Source organism: Vitis vinifera, chromosome 16 (genome assembly GCF_030704535.1).
Source record: "Vitis vinifera cultivar Pinot Noir 40024 chromosome 16, ASM3070453v1".
Classification (NCBI taxonomy): Eukaryota; Viridiplantae; Streptophyta; class Magnoliopsida; order Vitales; family Vitaceae; genus Vitis; species Vitis vinifera.
In genome coordinates, this window is record NC_081820.1 from 1,283,668 (window position 1) to 1,308,731 (window position 25,064).

At 34.7% G+C, this 25,064-nt stretch overlaps 2 protein-coding genes across 3 annotated transcripts; both read right to left on the minus strand.

Moving 5' to 3' along the window:
- Positions 1 to 335: 335 nt before the first annotated feature.
- LOC100244219 (uncharacterized) lies at positions 336 to 8,851 on the minus strand. Of its 2 annotated transcripts, XM_002270774.5 has the most exons (11): positions 8,438 to 8,851; positions 6,559 to 6,614; positions 5,479 to 5,603; positions 5,283 to 5,377; positions 4,530 to 4,735; positions 3,131 to 3,319; positions 2,851 to 3,051; positions 1,559 to 1,712; positions 1,382 to 1,445; positions 682 to 747; positions 336 to 590 (listed from the first exon to the last, which is right to left on the minus strand). In XM_002270774.5, the coding sequence occupies exons 1-11, from the start codon at positions 8,522 to 8,524 to the stop codon at positions 514 to 516; spliced, it is 1,320 nt and encodes a 439-aa protein (XP_002270810.2). In that variant the 5' UTR covers positions 8,525 to 8,851; the 3' UTR covers positions 336 to 513. The 2 variants fall into 2 exon arrangements, with proteins under 2 accessions (XP_002270810.2, XP_059599300.1); XM_059743317.1 differs by having other exon boundaries at positions 336 to 747; positions 8,438 to 8,810.
- A 455-nt stretch (positions 8,852 to 9,306) lies between these two features.
- LOC100252767 (protein TORMOZ EMBRYO DEFECTIVE) lies at positions 9,307 to 21,389 on the minus strand. The gene is made up of 14 exons (XM_002272639.4): positions 20,953 to 21,389; positions 20,003 to 20,185; positions 18,560 to 18,709; positions 16,948 to 17,168; positions 16,514 to 16,799; positions 15,374 to 15,508; positions 14,967 to 15,085; positions 14,284 to 14,440; positions 13,882 to 14,128; positions 13,727 to 13,803; positions 12,405 to 12,524; positions 10,748 to 10,878; positions 10,504 to 10,678; positions 9,307 to 9,895 (listed from the first exon to the last, which is right to left on the minus strand). The coding sequence occupies exons 1-14, from the start codon at positions 21,247 to 21,249 to the stop codon at positions 9,530 to 9,532; spliced, it is 2,664 nt and encodes an 887-aa protein (XP_002272675.1). The 5' UTR covers positions 21,250 to 21,389; the 3' UTR covers positions 9,307 to 9,529.
- Between the last annotated feature and the right edge of the window lie 3,675 nt (positions 21,390 to 25,064).

The following is a 25,064-nucleotide window of genomic DNA, read 5'->3' on the forward strand; positions in this document are numbered from 1 at the left end:
TGAAAATATATTGTTACTCATATTTGAGTTCTCAAACATAATTTTATTCCCAAAAATGATCAAAAATATTAGTCAAACAGACCCTAAGACCCTAATTTACCCGATGCTTCTCAAGCAAGATCTAAACGACATAATCTAATGAGCTATACTCCATGTTATGACTTTTGGGGCTACTGAACAGTAGTAAGCAATCAGTTGGTTTCACAAGATTGTGATACTACTTTCCTAAATTTTCCAATATTTACAAGAATATAATTCTGAAAAAGTAGTCAGAACTAATTTGAAAAGGAAACAAAAGGAAAATGCATCAAATAAGACATGGGGAGACAAGTAACTGAAGAAAAAATACATGGGTTATTAACTTATTTCAGTCTCTGGTACTTCCCTCCAGACATTATGAGAGCAGAAGCAAAAATCATACAAATGTCTTCCAACTATAATTTCATGAGGTAGGCTCTAATTTACCCTCTGGAAGAAAAACAGGAGTCACAATGGCATACCTATCTCACAATCTCAGAACAAGAATTCCTCTGGTAATTCTTTAAACTTGCCCGATAAGAAGCTCTTGTACTTGCCTTCGAGGTCTCCACCTGCAAGGATGGTGATTTGGTAGATTTAGTAAGTAATGTTTATCTCCAACAACTAGAAAGAGCAGGGGAAGAAATGGGATAATGAAGCTACCTTTGGGTTCAAAAGGGGGTACGTTCTTTGTTAGAGTTGATTGCACCAGCTTAACAAAGTCCTTGCCTAGAAATCACAAAATGAAATTAGCATAACAAAAATGGTTTAGTTCCTTTGAGATGGATTGATAAAGCAGTACTGAAAAACATTAGTTTCTGCAACTTAATAGAGAGGTAAAGATAATTATCATTGAAGGATGACCTCAGGATATGCCATTGAAAGTTGGCGGCAGCAATAAATAACTAAAAATAGGAACAAAACTACAATTTACAAATCACTAAAATGGAATAATTGCTCTTGGTGACAAATGCCTACCCTGAGTCCTCCAACCATCTTTTCTTGTATACCACAGGACAAAGCAAGAAGAAAAAGGTTGTTTGTGCATCAATAAATCCTTTGTATTATATGACAAAAGATACCAGTCTCAACATGAAAAAGAAGAATCCAGCAATAATATACCCAAACATGGTTGGACATAGCAATCAATCAAAAGAAGCAAACAAGGGCATATTTTTTGTTTATAGTACATGGACTGATGAAGGGTCATGAGAGTATAATTTTATCCATTCAACAAACTGGTTTCCTTCCAACAATAGACATGCATATGGTTATAAAGAGGTTCACTTAAGAAATCTAATAAAACAACCAACTCCCATCAACGAGAAATTTTGATTGTGATTTTTATTTTTTGTTCCCTTACCAGTTGTGAGCTTTTCTCTTTCATTTACATTGATTAGGAATGATGGAATCTGGTCATCTTTCAACTGCATTAGAAAGGTAAATGTCACATCAGGAAAGAGTGACTAGAAGTAACAATGATTAATTTAAATACAATATATGCGGGTATCAAATGAACGAGTAGGTTTTCACATTTGACCTTGGATAGAACAGCCTTTGCAAGCTCCAGTGGATTGGCAGATGATGGACTCTTACTATATGCAGGAACAAACTTGCCATTGTGATAGCCGGCCAGGAAGTGATATGCTGCTTGCCCAGGAGAGAGCTTCGAGATAGAAGGGATTACTCCAGAGCTGCTTCAACACAAAGGAAATCACAGCAATTTCTTTACATAGCAGTCAATTTGTAAGAGCAAGAGAGGAAGGAAGCAATAAATATATATATATATTTTTTTTATCAGAAGGAAGCAATAACCATGTGTTCTCTAGAAGCTAAATTATAAGAACCCTGCAAGTGGGGCATCCCACCTTCACTCTCAAAATGGACATGCCCACCAATTAGGCATTCAGTCAAAAAATAAGTGATAAAAACCCTGTGAATGACAACCTAAACATCCAATAAACAGCATATCTTCAAGAAGTCAGAAGAAATAAGCATTACAGGCAAGAACCTCAACAATGTTCTTAGACCATGGTTTCGATGACGCTCAGAATCGCCTTGAAGTAAGGCCATTATAAAGTGCCTTACTTGAGAAGTTAAAGTTACTGTCTCCTATTATCACAAGCACATCTTGCCACCAAAGGTTTACAGAGGTATGTGGCGGTATGCTTTTAATGCATCTTATGCCTCAACTCATAAAACAAATGTCCACCATAGTATTATATTTTTGCCTTAAAATTGCTAAGATTAGATAAATTGTCAAACCGGAAGAGCATTTGATCAAGTCTTTTCCAGTGAAGTCAAAGATAGATTTGTTGACTTAAAAGCCAAAAATCTGTCTTTGGATCGGTTTTGTAATGTTATCAACAAAATATAGTAAGATCTAGTCCAATAAGCACTTTCTCATTTTAAATTTGTGACACTCAATAACTTATTTCTCTCAACAACACATGTCATGATGCACAGTGAACATTGCATACTTGTAACAGCAATATTACCCTTCTTACATTTTTACTTGCCCTTCCATTAAAAAATAATTTCATGGTTCTTACAAATCCAATAAATACCAGCCTATTGAATTACTTGAACCACTATCCATCAGTTTCACTAGCTTCTGAGAAAGGTAATTTGGATGATTCCACTTGGACATTAATTCATTGAAGCATTGGTCTCTAAAATCAATGGTGACCTTTCAAAATTTGGCAACGGATCCATAAAATAGTTAAGGATGTAGGGTGCAAGGAACATTTTGGTTAGTGAACACATGGGAGTTATATTCCTGTGTAATTTGTACAGAGGAGGAACCAAGAAAAATTTTTATGGTTTTGTTACCTATCAGAAGATGCAAGGATGACAGCAGCTGGCAATTTGTATAGATTTGGCCCGCTAGAATTCCCAGTTTGAAAAAATGGTGCAACACCTTGAGAGGACAAAATTACACCAGCATCCAAAGACACCAACAGGTCTGAGCAGCTCTGCACGATATCTTCTGGTGCGAACAAAAGAATCACAGAATCCCCAGACACCAAGAGCCTGAAAATAGAAAACCCCTTAAAGTAAATCACAAACTGCATTCATCTGACAATTGTGTTCTGTAAGAAGATGCATTTACCTGGCAGAAAGAGGAAGACCTCCCCGAGCAGATATAATCGGTCCACACAAGGCAGCTAACGCTGTTTTGATTCCATTTGTATCAGAGAAAGCCTTACCAGATAGAATGAGAGAAGAACGCTCGATGTCAGCAGCAATTAATCCGTTCTTTCCTTGAGATCCAATACCAGCAGCTTCCACAGCACCAGGACTGCAGGTCAAAAGTGATAATTGAATAACACAATCAGATTCAAGTCCAAAACTCCAACAACCACAAAAACAACCAAAAAAATAGAAAAGCAAGAGAAAGAAAAGGATAAAAAAAAAAAAAAGAAGCAATAACCGTGATTGGTCCTACCAAGCATATAAGGGACAGATTGATTCAAACAGAATTTTAAAAATCCTATCAGCACATTCTCTCAATTTCAAACATCATGCAAATAGCACATGAAAGGAGACTACTTCATCAAGAATTTAATGAGGTGATGCTGGAGCAGAACATATCAAATACCACCCCCTCTGATGGTGGGTACCAACTCTACAAGTAAAGCTCTGCCTCTGGCAGATTAAAACCAAATTTTTATGCACAGTTACTTTGGATATCCATGATAAGTAACAGTACTCTTGCATGATCACTTATCCATCAGTTCTGCAACCAAGTTAATAACTATTCAAGGGGGCTTCAGTGCCAAAAGGATGAGGGTGACTGATGTTTTAAGTCTTGTGCCTTCTTTAAAAAGTTAATTCTCTGATCAGAGGCAACTCCAAAAGACCTTTTTCTTTTTCGTTTTCTGCATGCATGTAAGTGCGTCTTCCCCCAGCCCCTCCCTCCCTTTGCCCCAGTCTCTGATATACCATATGAGGCAGATTCTTTAAAAAGTCCATTCCCAGATCAGAGGCAACTTTAATTTATTTATTTATTTTTATTTTTTGTGCAGGCGTGTGTGTGTGTGTACATGTTTCCCCCCAGCCCCTCCCTTTCTTTTCCTGAGTCTCTGATACATCATACATCATCAGGAATAATGCAGCTTCTGTACGAAGTTTATTCCCTGGTCAGAGGCAACTCCAGAGAACCTTTCTTTGTGTGCCTGTGTTGGTATTTTTTAGCCCCCCCCCAGCCCTGGTCTCTGGTACATCATTAACAAAGAAGCTGCCAATAAACTCAAGTAGAACAATCAAACAATTGAGGTTTAACAATAATCAGACACTTAAAAACTTGAAGGCCTTGAGGCTTGACTCAAGTGACAAGGAGTTAGGTCAGGGATGGAAGAAGTTCCCAGTACAATTCCTTGTAACCAGAAGAAGAAAGAAGTTCCAAAAAAAAAAAGAAGAAGAAGAAGAAAGAAAAACAAGGGAAAAGGATAAAAAAAAATACCTAGAACATGAGAGAGGTGAACTAAAATGCATGACCATTAACAAACCTCAAAGATGAAGCAATATAAACCGTCAGAGGACAAGAGTCATGGGAAACAGCACGGGTAGGGGTTTTCCACAGAACATTGGAAAGTGATAATACAGCAGATGGACTATCACTTATTACACGAACTTTAGCATCACATTTTGATGATGAACCAATAGCTCCATCATGAACATAAATATCTGAGATGGACGATAAGTGAGCGGTGACCTGGAAAGAAGAAATTAGAAAACAAGACATTATGTCAGCATCAAGATGCTAAGACAATAAGCATCAAAATGAGCAGCCATATAATATATATATATATATATATATATATATATATATATATATATATATGGCTGCCCAAAGGCTAGCAAATGAAGTTTAAAATAGAAATGGGATGAGTAATGCATGTGCTACCACAAACATGCCTAAACACATCCAAGACAAAGGAATTGGTATTGTCTATTCAAGTTAAAAAGGTTGGGAACAAATTACTTCAAATGCAAAAAAAAGCCTTACAGAGGAAGTCATTTTAAAGTGGCTCAATCCAAGTTGGGTTACATGATAGGAAGTAGGAAATAACATTTTATATAACTGAAACATTTTCAAAGAATGGAACACAACAAAACATAAAATTAAGAAAATGAAATTAATAAAATATAAATATAATATTATATAATGGAATATTACAAAATTACCATCATACATTTCAGAGAGAGAGAGAAAGCACAAAGCAAGAAATAAGATATTAAAGCCATGAGCTACAACATGCCTGTTTCAAAAGTTTGCTAAATTGTGCTTTGGGAATTTCTGAAGCTCCTCCAAGAACATCTCCCCTAACGTGAATTGGAAGTCCTGACAAAGACTCTACAAAACCGCAAAAGATAAAATAGTAAAATCAGATTACAATAATAATTGAATTAGAAAAAAATAACTACAAATAGAGAATGATATGTTGAACACGCTACCAGCAATTGTCGCGCCTTTCTGCTGTAGCTCGGAGGATTTCAAATTTCGAAAAGCTTTATCATTCACAATTACACCCTTTCCAGCCAGAGCCCAGTTAAGACCGTATGAAAACCCAGGGCCCTCCCTGCAAGATGAGAGGTATGATGGACAAATCTGAAGAATGCAACTCTCACAAACTGCAGTCTATGGCTGACAGTGGTAAACAACAGCAAACCTTATCCTTAGGTCATCTACCATAGGACAGAAAATAAACTCAAAAATCAAAAGTTTACTAGACCTTTTACATAAATTAAGAAACATAGACCCACTTAGCCTGACACTATGCAAACATTCATATTCCTTTCCATGACACTTCAGTAGAAACAATCTGACTGAGATCAATCGCCAATGCCTCCCTGTAAGTTGCTATAGAAAGAAGGGAGGGAAACATAACTTCAAAACACTTGTCTTGTAGTTTTATGGAAGGGAAATTTTTAAAACATTTTCCCATTTGTATCTATTTTGTATTTTTCTGTTCCTACTTATATTCATGCAGTAGTGTAATGCATGTCAGATTCTTCCATCAGATTTATAAATCATGCAATACATAGAATAATACATATAAGATTTCTTTATCAGATCTATAAAAATGTGTAGAATGTGGTATATCATCTTATTTCTTCATTCCTGGAGCTTCAGTTAAATAATTCAAAATGTTAAAATTTCTATTTGACTAACCATGAAAAATGTTGTCTGCAGACTACATTAAGTGTCGGTGTCACTCTCTTTAATGAGCAAACATTGTATTAAAAACCAGTAAGAAAACACTAAAGGAGTTGACAATTATAAAATATAGCTCACAAAGAGACGAGGCAAATATTATAGAAAACAAATTCATACAACATTACAACATATTAAAAGCCCTTGAAGCCTCACTCAAGCAATAAGGGGTTTGGTTAGGGTTGTGGGAGGTTTGAGGTTCAAGTCCCAATGAGAACCAAAAAGAAAAAAAGAAAAAAAACTTCACCTATCAAAAACATTACAGCACATTTAAGCAGAAAATTTCTATTATGTATTAACAAGTTTAGATTAAGTATTACCTTGGAAATACAACTGTTTCAGCCTCTTCCTCAACCACTGGAGCTGAAACTGCATACTGTAAACCCCACAAGAAGGAAAACATTATCAATTTATGTACGCTTCCATCAGGAAACTTCACACATGGATAATACCAGATACACAAGGAAAATAAACCAAGAACTGGTGAGGAACATGTGGGGTACAGCATTTAGATTGAAATGAGGCAGTAGAAGGAATTAGATTTCTTTACTAGTGCTCCATATATTTAATATATGCACCTATACAAGCAGGCAGCACCTAGCAGAAGCAAATCCCCATGAATGTGATCCTTAACATCCTTCTTAAAGCATTAAACCCATAACCCACAAAGATAAATTTCCCATAATGTAACAAGGGTTACAATGTTGACAGGATGTAGGAGACAACAAAGAAAACAAATAAAATTAATGCTAAATATTCCCAAAAACTCAATAATGGCAATGAAAAATTGGAAATTACAGTATAATTTGCAAAGTGATTTTCTATCGTTTAATGATAAGCTGAGCTGGAAGGGGTTTATTCTCACTTTAATTTGTCGCAAATTCATTTTTTTTGTCCCTTTTTTCTTTATTTCATGATAGGCAAATAGAATTTTGTTAAGAATGTCTAACAGAAGATACAGGAGAACCCCATGTACACAGGACGTATCAAAAGGACCCCAAAAAGCATGAAAAAACAAAAGAGCCAACACAGCACTAGCAATGCCTAAAGAAATCAATAAAATCTAACAGAGATAGAAAACCCACTCGCCAAAGACTTTCTAGGCCCATAGGAAATGGAATACAGAAAGGACTCTCTGAAGACTTGACTGTTTTATTGTTTCACTTGCAGACATAAACTACCTCTAGTTTGTGCATTACATTCAACGTCATTTAACATTTTTTTAGAGGATGTGTCACTCAAGCTACATGTATTGGCTCTATACAAACTAATGCCATTTAAAAGAACAAACAAATATCAAGCATATGAAACCAGGGTTCATCAGACATAAGCATGCACTAACAACAATAGCATCTGATAAAACCCCAAGCAACCAATGACAACAGGGAACCATAAAATTCAAAATCAAAGTTTAGTGCCCCAAAGTGACATGTAAGTAACGAATGCATAAACCTTGACTGCAAATTACACTCTACCCCAACGAAGCCTCTGATTGGTAGCCCAGAAGCAAGGAAAATGAAACAGAACAAAAGTTTGTGCCTTATTCTTATTAGTTCTCAAAAAATGAAAAATCACAACTCAACTAATCCAAATCGTTGAGTCACGTGCAGAAGATTGAAGGCTTCAAAACCTCAGGTTCCAAAAAAAAATTTTAAAAAAATAAAAAAAATAAAAAAAAAAATCCAAAACTCAAAATTTCGATCTCCGCGGCCAAGTGCGGCAGAAAAAGAAACAAGCAATATAACAATACCAGAATCAAAATACCAAAGAGATAGAATTGAGCCAAACAGCCGCACTAGGGCAATTGAGCCAAACAGCCGCACTAGGGCAAAGTAGAGTGCACATTCTTGTGCTGTCAACCCTAAAAACAGCGAAAAACAAAACGCCAATTTCATTTTTGCCTTTCCTTTTCCTTATTTTCTCCCAATCAAACACGGGCGCAAACTCTAAATCGAGATATACAAATTCTCAATTTCAATCACACATATAGAGAAACCAAAATAAATTATATATACACATGATTTGAGTTTAAAAATAAATAAAATCCATCGCTTATTTTCCTGCATTTCCTCGGCAACCAAACACAAAACTCAGAATCCAAACCAAGATCTGTCATTTTTTATTTCAACCTCATAATAGAGAGAGAGAGAGAGAGAGAGAGAGAGAGAGAGAAGTGTAGAGAAAGAGGGAGAAACTGACGCGGCGAGAGGAGAGAGAGAAGGCAGGAGCGGATCGAGAATGCGACAGAGGGGCCTGGAGGAATCGCCTGAAGAGATGGTTCCTCATCTTCTTCTTCCTCTTCTTCTCTGTTTCTTCAGAGCTGTGGTTTTTTGCTGTGAGAGTGGAGCCCCAAAACCAAAACTAAAACCGGAACCCCAACGCAGTACTCTTGCAAATCACCCCAGCGGAGGGTCAAGAGGTCATTTAATAGTTTATTCTAGGTTTTTGTTTTTGTTTTTATAATTATTTTGCTTCCAAATGTGTTTGTATGGAAAGAAAATTAATAAAATGTGAGAAAATACAACTTTCTCATTGTTGACATTTTGTAAGCTAGATGGGCACAGGAGAGGAAATGTCCCTTTCTTTTTTCAGAAGTACCTAATATGCCTTCTTTATTTAATAAGAAAAAAATATTCAATGATTCAATTTAAACAGACAATTTTTTTTCTTTTTTTTTTAAAAAAATAAAAACTTAAGAGCTTATTTTGTTCTTAGTTAAAAATATCATTTGACGAATCTTTTATTGGAAGCAAGTTTCTAAAAATTTTGTTCTGAAAACAATTTTTAAAAAATATGTTTTGAAATAGATTAATTTTTAAAATAGACTTGAGATTTTTGTAAGTATTTTGGTTAGAGTTTTCTAAAAAATAATTAAAAATATGAAAAACATTTTTTAAAAAATTTACATTAAAGAAATGATGCAACCAAAGAACCATTTTCTATATTTGAATTTAAAAAATAAAAAAATAATTAAAAATTATTTTTGCTAACTGGATTTGATATCAAATCCATGCCCTAGCTCTTATGGTCTTGCTCAAAAAGGTTTTGCACTGCATATAGGGTTACAATTCAACCAAAAGAAATCATAATTTACACTACCCTATACCCTGAAACGATCAAAATTTGGTATACAACGTAACAATGGTACAGTTTCCTTTCTTTTCTTCCTCCATCCTCTACAACAAAACTGGCATTTTCTCTAGAAAAATTCAAGGACCCTAAATTTGGTGATGGAAAATAAAATAAATTAGCAAACAAACAACAGAAAAAGAGAAGCATTTTGTTGATGTGTTACGCCTGTAATGAGATGGCTGAGATCTTCGTGTAAGCTGTCTCCTTGACTTTCTTCTGTGCACGGTCTCTGGATTTACGCGATTTCCGTTTCTTTGAAGATGCCTTCTCTTTCAGCCCTTCTAGGGTTTGTTCTTGCTCTTCATCTGCATTTTCTGGTGATGGCCAGTCGCCTGAATCCTTCACTTCTGGCCATGTCTCCGGCTCGTCTTTGATCTCTTTGGCATCAGTTTCTGGTTCAATGACTGACATTCCTGTTAGGGTGTAGTCCAACAAATATGTGCCCCTTATGAGTCTGTCCATCCTGCTGAAATGCCTCTGGGAATATGGGATGATACCTTCAAGGAGTTCTCCAATGCCTCTCATCTGAAACATGAATTGCAGCAACTGGTTAAATCTATCCATGGAAAAACCCTAACAGGGATCCTCGCATCAACGCTCAGCCCACTGTAATAACAATATAGTTTATGCAAGAATTCAGGATCGATTAGAAGGTAAATGAATGCCTAGAAATGCTGAGTGGTGTTTTGACGAAACAGGAATTGACCACAACACTTAATCATACGACAAAAAATGGCATCCTGATCATTTTCCAGAATTCAAAACAATCAAGCTGAGAGGATGTGCAATGAGAAGTGTCTTCTACTATGGAATCTATGCCGAGATTTGAGCTAATTTGATGAATCTATCAATTTTTGAAACACTGGTTGGGAGTTTGTCACATCATCCATCTGGATTTTTCTTGTTTCTAAGCCTCCAAGCTGGATTCTAAATAAAAGTTCCTATAAACCCTGCTAGAATTAGACAGCAAATGGTATGAGATTTCTGATCCATCTATATAAAAATATAACTAAGACTAAAGTCTATAGAATTGAGCACATAATGTTATATCATACTCTCGAACACTATGGTGTGGACTGGTCTGTAATTTGAAACGCAGAAAAAGGCAGAACAAGAATGCATGAGAAAACCACCTCAGTAATCTCTGTTGGAGGAAGCATGCTGAAAACCCGGAAAAGCACAAATTGTGCAACATGACAGAGCTTGGGCTTTGTATTCCATTCTCGAACATACTCGAGCAGTAGACGGAATTCTTCCTTGCCAAGGGCATGAAGGGCTTTTTCTACTTGTTCTGCAGCCTCCCTCTTCCTGTAGAAAACAAAGCTCAGATATATATACCCAGTGGTACAGAGACAACAAAACTAGATAATTTCTAACCTGCTAAGCTCGGAAAACAACTCAAAAAGTTTGTGAGGTCTGCGAAGTTCGAATGCAATTTGGATTGCTTTAGTGTAGTCAGTATCCGATAAAGCATTTTCCAGTTCTTGGCCTTTTAGAACCCCTTCCTCCTGCATCAGCATCATATTTTAAATCTTAGAAACAAATTTCATTAAATATCAAATAATACTTGAGTATTAAAATTTGAAGAGATACCAAATCCAGATCAAAGAACAAGCTAAATTCCCAACATTATAAAAAGTGAACAAATGGAATTGATACCCCCCACACTAGATGCTTGATACTCTGTAATTTGTCTAGACCAAGGTAAATATTTCACACCGAAATATAATTAAATAAAAAATCCATACATAATGTCATCATATGCAAATTAGTGTAGGTTGTGTTTGTGTTCACGAATCATGCCTGTTACGTAATGGACTCCCTATCACCACCCGCAAAAAGGTAAGTTTAGCATGCACCCAGAATATCGAGGAAGCAGCTAGTAAAATTATACCAAGGCCCTGAATCCTCAGTCTTGCAGGGAACGATGGTCTTTCTGTTTTTATGGAATTCTTCTTTCCTGTCTGTTACATTGCCTTACAAGATTATCCCTGCACCTCTGCCCTCTTGTGGACTCAGGAGAGGAATCAACCACTGATTATACTTTGGAATTTTCATTCCGAGTTTTGTGGACCTGATGCCACATAATTCCAATTTCAAATTTTTCATTGCACTGCAACCATGCCATTGGTTCATCAAATTTTTATCAACAGGAATATACATTAAGTATACCTAATATGATCTGTATTTATTATAAATAAACAAATAAAATTTCCCTGCTTCATTATATGAACATGCATCTTTCCAGGTATGATTACTTTGCACCATATTGAATAATTTTTATAAGCTAATAAGCAATCAAATGAAAAGTATTATTCACAACAAATTAGTCATGGGAAAATTTTATCGGCATGTCTTTATTCTATATGCTGTGATAGTGGAAGGAACATGCATTATTTTCACTGCCCAATAGATTACAATCCAGTCATCATGTTTAACAAGAAGTCTTCATTTTGTTCTTAATCAGCCTTAACTAGGAGGTTCATTGTAGGTAATTGTCAAGGAGGTTGACCCATCAACACAAGTATCTTAAATATCAGGTAACTCATCAATTTGTTTTATATACAAGAAATTAAGAATGGGTTAAAAGCGGCAATAAAAAGGGGGGCATTTCCTCAGTGAAGTTCAGTAAACTCATCGTATGGACAACAGTCATTCAGTTATGAATTTGAAGGAACCGATGTGTGTCCAATGCATGGAGAAAATTTGATCAAATACATGGTCTTCAAAAACTTTCTTTTGTGTTTTCACATTCAGCAGTATGGAGGTTCAGATTTTACTAAAAAATTTTCGTTAGTATAAAATTCTAACAGATGTTCCAATAGGTCCTCCATACATCTTTATTTGTTTTTCAAATATATAAGTAGGGTCCTTCACTGAAACCCATCTTGACATGCAAAGATCTCACAACAAAAAACAAAACAACAAGAACAAAAGATTCTAACTTGGAAGAAAACTTGGTATCATCATATAAAACTATTTTGTTTCCATCAGACGACTTCAAGGCATTAAATGAGTGGGGCAGATTACTCACTTCCTTACGGAAAGCTTCCTCTTTATCAGAAGCAGTAGAGTCATGCCACAGATTGACAACAGCATCACTGCCACCAGTTGCAAGCATTTCTGTCTTCTTCCCAACAGCCAGGGCCCAAACCTGCATGCTAAAATCTATTGAGCAAAACAAGAGGACGACAAAATCTTATGCCAAAAAAGACATCATCAGCATAATGAGGCATATTGTGGTGGTACAATTAGCATAGAGAAATTCAAAAATGAAATAAACATATGAATCTTAAGAATAATAGGAAAGAAAAAGGCTCCCATGCAAAATTTGGTAGGTGACACATGAGAATATGATGTACCAAAGTTGAAATTGGGGAAATCATCTGAGGATGATCTGCTATAGAAAACAACAGAAGGGCATTCCATTGATTATGGGCAAGGGAATGACGATGCAGAAAAATTTTAGGAAACAATTCAAGAGTCAGCTCATTTGACACCACAATCTCAGACATTCCTTTCCGATAAGATCTATAATAATAACCCTTCCTATGCTTAATGGGTATAAATTTATGATTAAGAGATATGTCCAAAATGGTGGATACCTCCAGAATGGATCGTGGCCTCAAAAGTAAGACCAATTTGTCATTTTAAATCCCCCTACGAATTCCATCAGCCACCTTGAACGTCAAAAGAAATATTTTATTCATCTCTTTATGAATATTTTAAGCAAACTAACCATCCAAATGAAGGTAGATGATTCCATGTCTGAAGTTTAACTTGCTGACTACTAGCAATTGAATGTACTTATTAATAGCATTCTAATCTTTCTGCAGAATTTGACTTTTGAGTTGAGGCACATAATGGAGAAAATTTTGCAGAAGTTTAATGAACTTAGGTGGCATTCTCCTACACAAAACCATAATTCTTTAAGGTGATTAATATATTTCTTTCTTACAATAATCAATTCAATTGCCAAAAAATTTGGTCATTTCCACTATTCCACTCATGGCATAGCATTTTCATTTCCCTGTACATCAAATGGCAATAGAATCCAGTTTGATTAATAGCAACAATTTAGAATATGTGACCATCTGAAACCAAATAGAATGGTGAGCACCAGACATGCTTATGAGATGGCAAGAGCCAAGTGGTTTCAAGTTCCTTCTCAGCTGTACTTCAACAATTAAGAACATGATGATACTGGATTTAATTTAATGCAGTTCATCCAAAATCTAAACAATCTGAGCTATAATATTTAAAATAGCAGTATCTATTGACCAGATCAACCAAATGAACAAACCAAAAAAATTATTTAAAAATAAAAGAAAAGAACATGATAAGCTAGTTCAGCACCTTGTCCTCATGTTGATCATAAGTGGCAATGCATTCATTAGTTTTAATGGTCCATAACTTTACCAAACCATCAGCACCTGAAAAGGATGGGTTATTAAACACATATGTAATTGGAATAATACAAAGTCCGATCAGGTAACAGTAAGCCCCATTACCACAAGAAACAACTTGAGTTCCACGAGTAAGGAATGATGCTCTTAACACACTTGATGTATGCCCTTCAAATGTTTTCAGGCATGAACCATCAGATATGGCCCATATCTTTATTGTTTTATCACCAGATGCTGTCATAACACATTGATCAACTGGTGAAAACTCTACAGACCAAACACCCCTCTTATGCCCTTTAAGTACAACCACAGACACTAGATCAGGAAGCCTCCATACACAAGCAGTGCGGTCCTGTATCAACAAAATAATCCAGAAAAGAATGAAAAAGACAGTTATAGGTGCATCCTATAGAACACTTTTGAAACTTCAGTTGTTTCTCTTTTTCCAACACTAATATCAATTATACAAAAAAAAAGTTGGAAATAAGATGAAAAGCAGTGCCTAACCTGAGAACCACTACAAACAAGACTATCATTTGGTGCAACAGCCAATGAATTTATATCTTTATCGTGGGCAGCTACAACTGCTTTTGCCTTCAAACTGATAGGCTGTTCTGTGTCATCAGACAGACCATCCAAACTCCAAACCTTGAGGGTGCGGTCACTAAACAAGAGAATGAGATAGGAATTAGTATCCAGAAGTGCATTAATAACAACAATTTGTAAAAATGTTAGTAGAATGAGATACAAGCTATAGGGCACAACACCAGAACCACATTACAGTATTAACAGCAGACATCATGACAAAAGAGCAAAGCATACAGTTCCCATTACACTAAATGATCTGTGTTAGTACACGATTAGAAAGGATCCAAATGCCAAAAAAGAATAACAAAAACAAAAGATTCTAAATCAAGAAAAAAAGGACAACACAGGGGGCCATCATGCAGACAAAAGGCTCACTGAGCAAGAAAAGTAGAAGCATTCTTATTCTCAATGTTACCGCACATTATGTTACTTCTTACAATCAAAAGATATTTTTTATAAGAAATAAAAAAAATTTAACTTAAAAAAATTCATGTAATTAAAGGTTTACAATGGAAAGACCAAAAACAAAGAATTTAGATCACACATGCATGCAGGGTAAAAGCATAAATATATCTTTTAACTGTCTGCAAAAACGTGCTCACCTACTACCGCTAACAAAGAAGTTCCGCAACTTCTTTGAAAAAGCAACAGCTCCAACAGCTCCAGTATGACCTGTACCAACACCAATGCAACATCTGCTTTCTGATTCCCATAACCTAACCTATAAATAAGTGTAATTAGAGGCACAGATGTGAATTTAACAAACTTAACTAGCTAGAGAGAGGGGATGAAAGCAGAGTAGATATGCATTGGACGCCAAGTAAAAATTATGAATAAATAACTCCACAAACAGCAACCTTTTTTTTTGAAGCAAAACTGTGCTTAACTTTGTCAATGCAAACTAAAAGACGGGATACAATATAAACACAGATGATATCGAGATGACAAAGCAACTCCCCACCCAAACCCTTGCCCCTACTGCCTACTAAGTGGAGAGAAATGAGCTTACACTGTTGTCCTTGCTTCCTGTTACGACAAATGTTCTTCCAGAACTCGATACACAGGTGTCAAGGCAGAGAACAATGCCAGTATGACCTGACAGTACATAGGAACATGACATGGAGGCAAGGTCGTACACTTGTACCTGCAGATGTTCAGGAAAAATACACATTAGGAGCCAAAACTTTCAAAACTAACATTAAATTCCTCAGCACAAAGAAAAACACCATGCATGCACAATTATAATATACGGTGTAGGTGTTGATATATCCACACTACCACGCTACATCATCTAAGCACCAAGAAGACCACAATCAATATTCAATTTGGAATATTATATTAGGTGTGACTCAGTATCTTGACAAATGTGGAAAGGGCGCTTCTAGATCTGTCTGCGAAGGTTTATGCACTTAGACTTTTATTTATTATACTTCAATGCCTATATTTGAGTGAAAAAGGTAGTGTCTTATCCGTCAGGCTGCAAAGCCATGATAAGAATTTCTGATGCATTCAGCAGTTCCTGCAATTTAGTTTTTGCTCAAAGCTTGAATTGATTTATTAAGTTACCGTACCCAAATTCAAAATGTAAGGTCACTGTAATATATAAATGTAACATCTGTATGAAGTATAGGTGTTTAAGCACACTAATTATATCTTGGTTACAAGTTATTGATGCACAAGAGGTAAATACACATTGTGTGAAATTAATATATTTACAAAATATGGATGAACCATTTGGCCATATAGCCAATTTTGTATCTTGGATGGGAAGCTTCTTACACTTGCTGTAGAGCCTTAAAACTGAAGCCCGAATTATCAAGCACCCTTACAAGGCACATGGTAACCATATAGAGGTGCAAGACTTAAAGAATTCAGCATGGACCTCTCATAGGAAATATTCCTTCCTTGCCACAACTACTTTTTTTTTTTTTTTACAATTAGAGGAATCTGAAAATCTCATTTAGAACCTTCCTTTAGAAAGTTTTCTTAAAAAACAAAGTGAAATATAATAGCCTAAAATTAACTAATGATCCTAGTTCTTAAGCATGCAGACATTCAACTGGGTATACTGCTACCAACAAACACTAATGCCTACTCGCAAGCCACAAAGAAAAGGTCTCAAGGAATATAAAAATTTAGAGTGATTTACCTGTTCAAGATTTGTAGCAACAGCAAGAAATTGTTCATCCTCACCAAGAAACTTCATATCCACAATCTCTTCATTATATCCTACAAGCCTTTTACTCAGCATTAACTTCAACATCTCTTCAGAATGTGTCAGTGTAGAATAGAAAAGAAACTGTTGATCAACAGTCACACAAAGCAATCCTTGATCTAAGGGCAGGATAGTGGCAGCAGTGAAACCCCTTTTAGAGTCATCACTGTCTGAGCTGACGGTGACATCCGAGGATTGCTGCTCAAATAGGCAAACTGCACTGTTGAAGGATCAAAATAAATACATAAATGGAAACCATTTAACACAATCCCTTCTGCTGAACTTTGAGGAATAAAAGGAGCCTTAAGAGCTCTCCTAACTATTTACACAAAGAATATTTCAAAGCACTTAAAAAAACTCAGTTTTACCCTTCAGAGTTCCATATTCGAACAGTCCCACGTTCTCCAACTGTGATAAAATAAATTGCTGGTGACTCACTTTTCTTCTTCCTACCCTTCTGCCGTTTGTATGAATCTAGAGATGAAGCAAAGGGAGACTTGGAATGAATCACACATACGCCTTCAAGCACCTCATATGTTGGGACAGTCAATTTGCAGCTATAGTCATGAAGGTCCCACAAGTTTACAACCTGAGATCATTATACATTATTTCAGGCTGACAGCTAAGACATGCAAATAAGAAACTTATAACTTGTAAAAAACAATTTCAATAAATAAATTAATCCAATGAATGGATATAAATCATATAATAATATTTGAAAACAACACCACCAAAGGATTTCAGTAAATTAAGAACATTTTACATCTTTGTAATAAGATTAGTAGATTGAACTGGGATCAAGACAATAAATCATATAATAATATTTGAAAACGACACCAACAAAGGAAATTTCAGTAAATTAAGAATATTTTACATCTTCATAATAAGATTAGTAGATCAAACTGGGATCAAGACAGTGTCCTATAAGGAATACTTCTCTTAAAAAAGTCAATGGAGATATTGGAAGTGCATTAAAAAAATAAGAAAGATGAGGTGATAAATCATGCCCGCAAATGGTTAAAAAGGAAAGAATACCTTGTCAATTTTCTGGTCAATAGTCCAACATTTCTATTAGAATCTAGACAGAAAAGTTAGCCATTTTGATGCATGTGAGGGCAATTTGAAGCACTTGATTCATGCACAACAACATAGGGGAAGTGGGATTTTCATATGGATGAATAATTTTTTTTTTATTCAGTGGATATGGTGGATTGGCCTCGAAAAGTGACCTTCCTCAGACAAACAATAATTGAAAACTCAACACATGGATCCTGCAGAGACCATTGCAATCTGCATTGTGTAAGTTGAAAGATGCTACCAACAGCCAACCTCCCTCCACTGTTAACATGCAAAGGTATAGGATAATACATCTGTTTTCAAATTTGGAAGCTTAAACTTTTTTGACAAGCCAAATTTTCACATCCTTGACTGATAAGTGGTGGAGTTCCTATGGTGGCAAACACTAGAGGGGGAAAAACATAAATGGACAGAATTATTTTCTTGCCAAACTCTGACATTTTGTATGATGGAGTAAAAAAAAACCAGATTTTCCAGACAAGATACAATGCCAACAAAGAAGATGGGAAGAATGGCAACTCTGCCATGTTGTTTTGGTCCTTGGAATCAAAACAAGGACTAGAGGACTAAAATAACCATGTTATTTGTCATATGCAATATTGATGTCCAGAGTCTTAAGTTAGACAAAACCAAACAATTGGAGCAAGTCTCAACCCAAACTCACTCACTCTGGATAAACTGAAGGGTCGATGTCAGTTTTTGCAACCTTTTGTTGCAGTTCTTGACTTCAACCAAATTATAACACCAATAATGCATAATTTAAACAGAAAAAACACAAAAACAGAGTACAAAAAAAAATACATATAAAAATAAGTAAAACTAATATCATCCAAAAAAGCACATTGCAACTATACTAAAATAAACCATATCTGCAGTAAAGATAAAGAATAAGTGAAGCCCTGCCTTGTCTCTTCCAGCACTGAGCAAGGTCCATCCATCTTCAGACACTGCCAAAGAAGTCACTGCTGAAAAGTGCCTTTCCAGGGTTGCAACACACTTCTTGCTCATGAGATCCCACACTCTTACAGTCGCATCATCACTTCCAGACACAAGCTGTAAATCCAACCAATATGGTCAGCTAAATAGTTCATTAAATAAATTTGAATTGGTAGCTAAAAAGAAAAAGGGATTGATATAAACACCATATTTCTTGAAATGTGGATAAGGTCAACTAGCAATAAATTATTTGTAGCTCTAAGTGTCCCACTAAAAATAGATGAACATTATTTGGGATATTTCACAATATCTAAACAAAATTGCATCAGCAAAAGCAATTATAAAGGTTCAATGAGGCTTATTCTCATTGTATAGCTCACAGAACCAGACTGATAAAACTTGATCAAAAGGAGGTAACAGGGCCTTTTTCTCTAAGTAGCATTTGTTATCTCATCCATGTAAAACGAGGGAATAGAAACTCTCCTTTGGGATATATCTACCGGACCATGTCAAAATTCTTTTTCACACTCACGTTCCATCTTTATAGCATCTTGCTGCAATTTTTACTATTAACAGCATGACATTTCAATACTTTAGATCTTCATATTCAATGGGTTAAACATATAATCAGTAATTTTCATGTTGGTCTGTTACACAGGATGATGAAAATAAAACATAATCTGGTTGTAATTAGAAATATGAAAAACTAAATCAAGGAAGACAAAGTGATGCAGCCCCGCATCATGGGCAATATCATCAACAAAGTGAAAGGGTAGACAAGATTGTCCTATCTTAGCACTTCAGAAAGATTCTATATATTTCAGTATCATTCGTTGATTTAGGTTAATTTGGGAGTTTTCAGAGAGTTTCTTAATTAGAGATTTGCTTTAGGTCAATTTTAGAGTTTTCAGAGAGGTTCTTAATTAGAGAATTACAAGGGCAGTAAAGATCTTGCAACATCTAGCAGAATAAGAAGTTTTAAAAATGGGGTTCATTGACAAAAGGGAATGATTTATGTGGTGAAGTAGTTTTGGGTTACAATGATTGGGATTAGAGCACAATGGATACTCTATGAGTTCAGGTAAAATGGTCACAAGAAACCCTTCATTTAAATGTGAAAGGATCAAATTGTTGCAAGAAATCCTCCACAAGAAATAAACCAGAGATTGAATAGCCACGGAAACCATTCTAGACTATAAGTAACCTATTTAGAGTAAGAACCTTTAGTGGAGCCTATATTTGTGTCATTGAGTTAAGTAATCCAATAATTAGATATTTTAAACTTGAGGGTTGAGGAAATATATGAGATATGTAAAGAGAGTGGTTCCACTTGTTGAAGACAAATGATCCTATAAAAATTCCGTAAATTGCTCAATAGAATGCAAAATGCTCTTCTAATCATGAACTTACAAGAAGGCGATTCACATCGGGATGGAAAATGATACTAGTAACAACCCCTTTGTGGCCTTTGAAATAATGAGTGCAGTAACCCCCATCAACATCCCATACAAGGACTTTCCTATCAGCTCCTGCTGTTGCAAGCACTCCACCAGAGGCATCACAAGCCATGCCCATCACAGGACCCTCATGCCCCTACAGGATGCCAAAACAAGCAATCAAATTTCACATACGTGGATCAACATAAGGAATCCTTAGCCCATTTGGCTACTGGGAAACATGAAACATGAAACACTTTTCTCTTCTGTTTATTCATTTCATACAAAAACAAAGCAATGACATCACTTATATGTTCCCCACTTATTTTAATTATTTCAAAACGGTAAAAACTAGACTTGGTACTTCTGCTCTCCACTGTCTTGGCAGCCAAACAGAGTTAATTTGATTTTTCAATAAAAAGGTAAAATTTCCAATACCAAAAGGATAAAAAGAAAATTCTATATGTACTCTATCAAATTAATGTTTTCACCATATCGGATTGCTTCCACGGCATCAGCTGTGTGCCTAACAAAGAGATTCAGCTTTAGCTTATGCCAGGCATGCTCTGGTTGTTTCAACTGAAAATATTTCCAGGGACAATTTTCTCTTAGAAAGACAACAAAAAATATTTTTGTCATAAAAAATTAATAAACAGACCCTAATATTTCAAATTTACTTTTCTTTTGTTTCTCTTCTTTTCCCTCCATTTCACAGTCACCAAATTGACGCTAATTGTATTCAAATATCTTCTATTTGCTTAATTATATGTTTGTTTTCAAAAAAAATATATTCCCACATAGAATTCTTCCCAATAAGTAAAAAGAGAATTTTTTTGCCAAATTTCCAAATTTATCATCTTCTCCTTTCCGCCGTGTTCTCAGCAACCAAACATACTCCAATTCAACTCAAACTTCTCACTTTACCTTCCAAGAGCGAATACACTTGAGCGATGAAAGCTCCCAAACCCTAATCTGCCTGCTATGGCTCGAGGAGAAAAGCAGTCTGTCATCGGGACTGAGAGCGAGAGCAGTGACGGTCTGTGAGTCACCTTCGACGACAGACCTGATTGAAGCATTGGAGGAGTCCACGATTTTGATGGCATCGTCGCAGGCGCAGACAATGAAGGAGCCGTCGGAAGCGACGGCGAAGGGGCCGCCTGTGTAGAACTGCTGCAGCGCCGGTGTGGACCTGTAGTTCTTCTTCAACGTCGGAGACGCCATGAGAGAGGATGAGGTTAGGTGTTTTCCCTCTCTAGTTGCAGAGAGAGAGCGGGGCTGAAAGCGGAAGGGTTTTGCTAGGGTTTTTGATAGCGAGCGGCTTTCCAACTATACTGATTAACGGCTGTTTGGAAAAATTAAAAAATTTAAATTTAATATAAATAAATTGTAATTGTTTTAAACTCTTCCTTTTTTTTCATTATAGATAAATAAACATAAATTAATTTTTTTAAAAAAACTCTATTTTTATCAATCTTTAAAGTTAGCAAGAATTTGGCAAACCAACTTAATAACTTCATTTAAGTTATTAAGTAAATTAAATATATTTAGTAAAATAACTTAATAATATAACTTAAAGTAAAAAATATCTTTAAATAATAAATAAAAATAATTAATTTATTTTAAAATTTTATTTTCATTTTACTTTTTTATCAGAATTTGTCTTCATTAATTCCACGATTTCTTTCTTTACTTCACAACCTTCATTATTATTTAATCTCATTTATCCTAATTATAATTTATGAGGACAAATATGTATAATTTAGAATAAATTTTAAGTTAATTTTATAAAACAACATTAATACTTAAAAATATTAATTAAATAATAAATTAATAACTTAAGAATAATTTAACTTAAAATTAACTTATGTCAATAAATAATAAATATTAAGTTTTATTAAACATCCTTATCCTTAGTCTCTTTTGGTATGCAATTTATTTTGTGAGATTATATAAGTAGTCACATGATCACTCTTCACATCCACCAAAAATATCCCTTACCTAAACTAAAATATCTTTAAAATCCAATATATATCCATCTTACCTTCTTTCTTCTCTTCCAATTACCTAAAAATTGTCACGCCCCAAGACCCACTCCAAGGGCGTGACGATCATTTCACACCTCAAACTCGAAGGCTTAAAGTATAATCTGACCCAAACAATCATATTGTAACTGGATGTTACCAATTACCAAATACCTGTTCAGAGTAGCGGAATAAAATCTAAAATCCTCAAAATTCAATTTCCAAACTAAAACATCCACTATCCAAAATCCATTGTCCGAATATTTGCAAATTTAAACAATTCAAGTACTAGAACAAATTTCAAATCCCAAAATTCAACTTTGATCTAACATAAAATTTGAATGATCAATATCCAAATAACTTCCAAATACCAAAAGATCCAAATGAACATAACTAACAGTTAAACAAAATCCAACATAAAATCCTAAGTCAAATCCTAATGATGACCATTCCTTAGCCTAGCCATCCCTCCTCACCCGAACTAAGAGTACCTGAAAAATTTTCAACAATTGGGAATGAGCTCACAGCCCAATAAGGAATATTAATGTAGTTCATGGATCAAATATTTCCATTTCAAATAGGAGATATCATTTTTTTTTCTCTCTCATCAAATATCAAAGTTTCAAAAATACCAATATATTTAAATTTCAACCAACCATTTTCATGTCAAATTCAAACACTTTCACATAATATTCAATCAAATCCATTCAATTTTTCATTACTCTGGTTATCAAATATCAAATGCCCAGTTAGGTGGGACTTTTCAAATGGGTGGCTAGCCTCAAATTGTTCCTGGTGGACGGAACCAAACACTACTAGTACTAGTAACCTCTAACCAAACCCCTAGAGGCTGGGGTCCAAATCAATTACATTCCCACCATGAAATGTAAAGGTCAACTATTATATCCCGTTGACATGGCCGAATAGTCAACTATTATATCCCATTGACAAGGGCCAAATAAACCAGAATGATGTTTTTGTTCAAGTATTCAAATTTACACAACATAATATCTCTATATTTTGTATCATAAATAAAACAAAATATTCCAACATAATATTTAGTGCAAAACAGTTTGATCCATGCATGGTAACAAAATATCATTTTCTTTTCCACAATTCAAAATAACATATAAAATAATTTAAATTTATAAATATTGCATTAACTTCCCTTACCTCAAAATATGCAAAGACCTTGAAGGAAAAATAACCTTAAAAAGTCTACTCCTCACCTAACACAATAAAAAGACAATTATTACTATTTACCTCAAAATATAAATCTAATAATCCTAAAATTTCTAAATGTTAAGATTAATATTTCTAATTAACTAAGTAATAATTTAATTACTCTATTCCTTATTTAATTATAATTTTTTTTTTAATTTAAGTCAAAGAACACCTCATAACTTAACTATTTACTATTTATTTTACTAATTAAATTTTATTCTATTTGTTAGCTTAATTTTACCAACTAATCTTGTACTTCACTTTATTTACATAAACCTGTATATATAAATATTATTATTATTGCACTTCCTAATTCTCTGAATTGCTACCTCATTTCTTAATAAAAAAAAAAATCTGGTTTATTATTACTTAACAATTACTAACAAGAACCCATACCTCATCAAAAGTTCCAACACCTAGTTCCATATTATACTAGTCTTCATACTCAGCATTACTACCCATTCCTAACACCTGTGCCTCACTTTTTTTTTTCTTTTCTTTTCTACCCATTACTACTTTATTAATAATATACATATATATATATATATGAAAAACATTCTTTTTACGCTCTCTGCCACTCCAGCACACGAGAATATAATTTTTTATTAGTAAAATATTAGTCTCTGGCTATCACCTGCCGCCACAACACGCCCAGAAATTTCCTTCATTTTTTTTTACTCAGATTTATTCTTCTAAATTTCAAAGTTTCTCAATTTCCAACAATAAACTACCCCATGTTCATAATTTAATTTTTTTTTTCTAAACATTTAGGAAATTCCTAATTTCTAAAATTTCCATTTTTTTTTTTTACCAATGAAATAATTCATGTTCATGAATTTTCAATGTTTTGATTTAAAAACTAAATAGACAAACCCTAATCTAGATTTGGGTTTTCCAAAAGATATCTAATGTGTTTGAAATTAATCAATGAATCTAAAATATTAAACTAGGGGTTAGAATCTTACCTATAAAGATCTGTTCTTCAACCCTGAAATTTGACTCCAACCTACGTTCTCTGAAATTTTGCGAACAGGAACTCTATTCAGAAAAGAACATGAAGAAATAGAATTTCTAATTTATACCTAGGGTATTTATTCGTAAAATTACACTCTTACCCCTCTTCCACTTTATTAAATTAATTAATTAACTAATTGAATTATTATTAGTAATTTCCTAAATTACCCTTAAAAAAAAAACTTGGGCGTTACATCCTCCCCTCCTTAACAAAAGTTTAGTCCTCTAAACTTGACATACATGAGTTTTGAAATAATTGAGGATGTTTTTCTCTCATCTCTTCTTCTATCTCCCAAGTGGCCTCTCGGATACTATGATTGCTCCACTGGACCTTTACCAACTTGACAACAGCATGTCGCAGTACCTTATCCATCACATCCACAATTTGAACGGGTACCTCTTCATAGGTCAAGTCCTCCAAAATTTGAATAGGCTCCAACTCCACAACATGAGATGGATCATAAATATACTTCCTCAAGGTTGAAACATGGAAAACATTATGAATCTTAGATAGACTTGGGGGCAAGGCTACTTTATATGCCAAAGTGCCTACTCTTTCTAATATTTCAAACGGACCCACAAAACGAGGACTAAGTTTTCCTTTTCTCCCAAATCTCATCACAGACTTCATAGGTGAAACTTTCAAGAACACATGATCACCCACCTCAAACTCCAAATCTCGCCTACGATTATCAGTATAACTCTTATGTCTATTTTGAGCTGTTTTTAATATTTCTTTAATCAAAGCAATTTTTTCAATAGTCAACTGCACAAGTT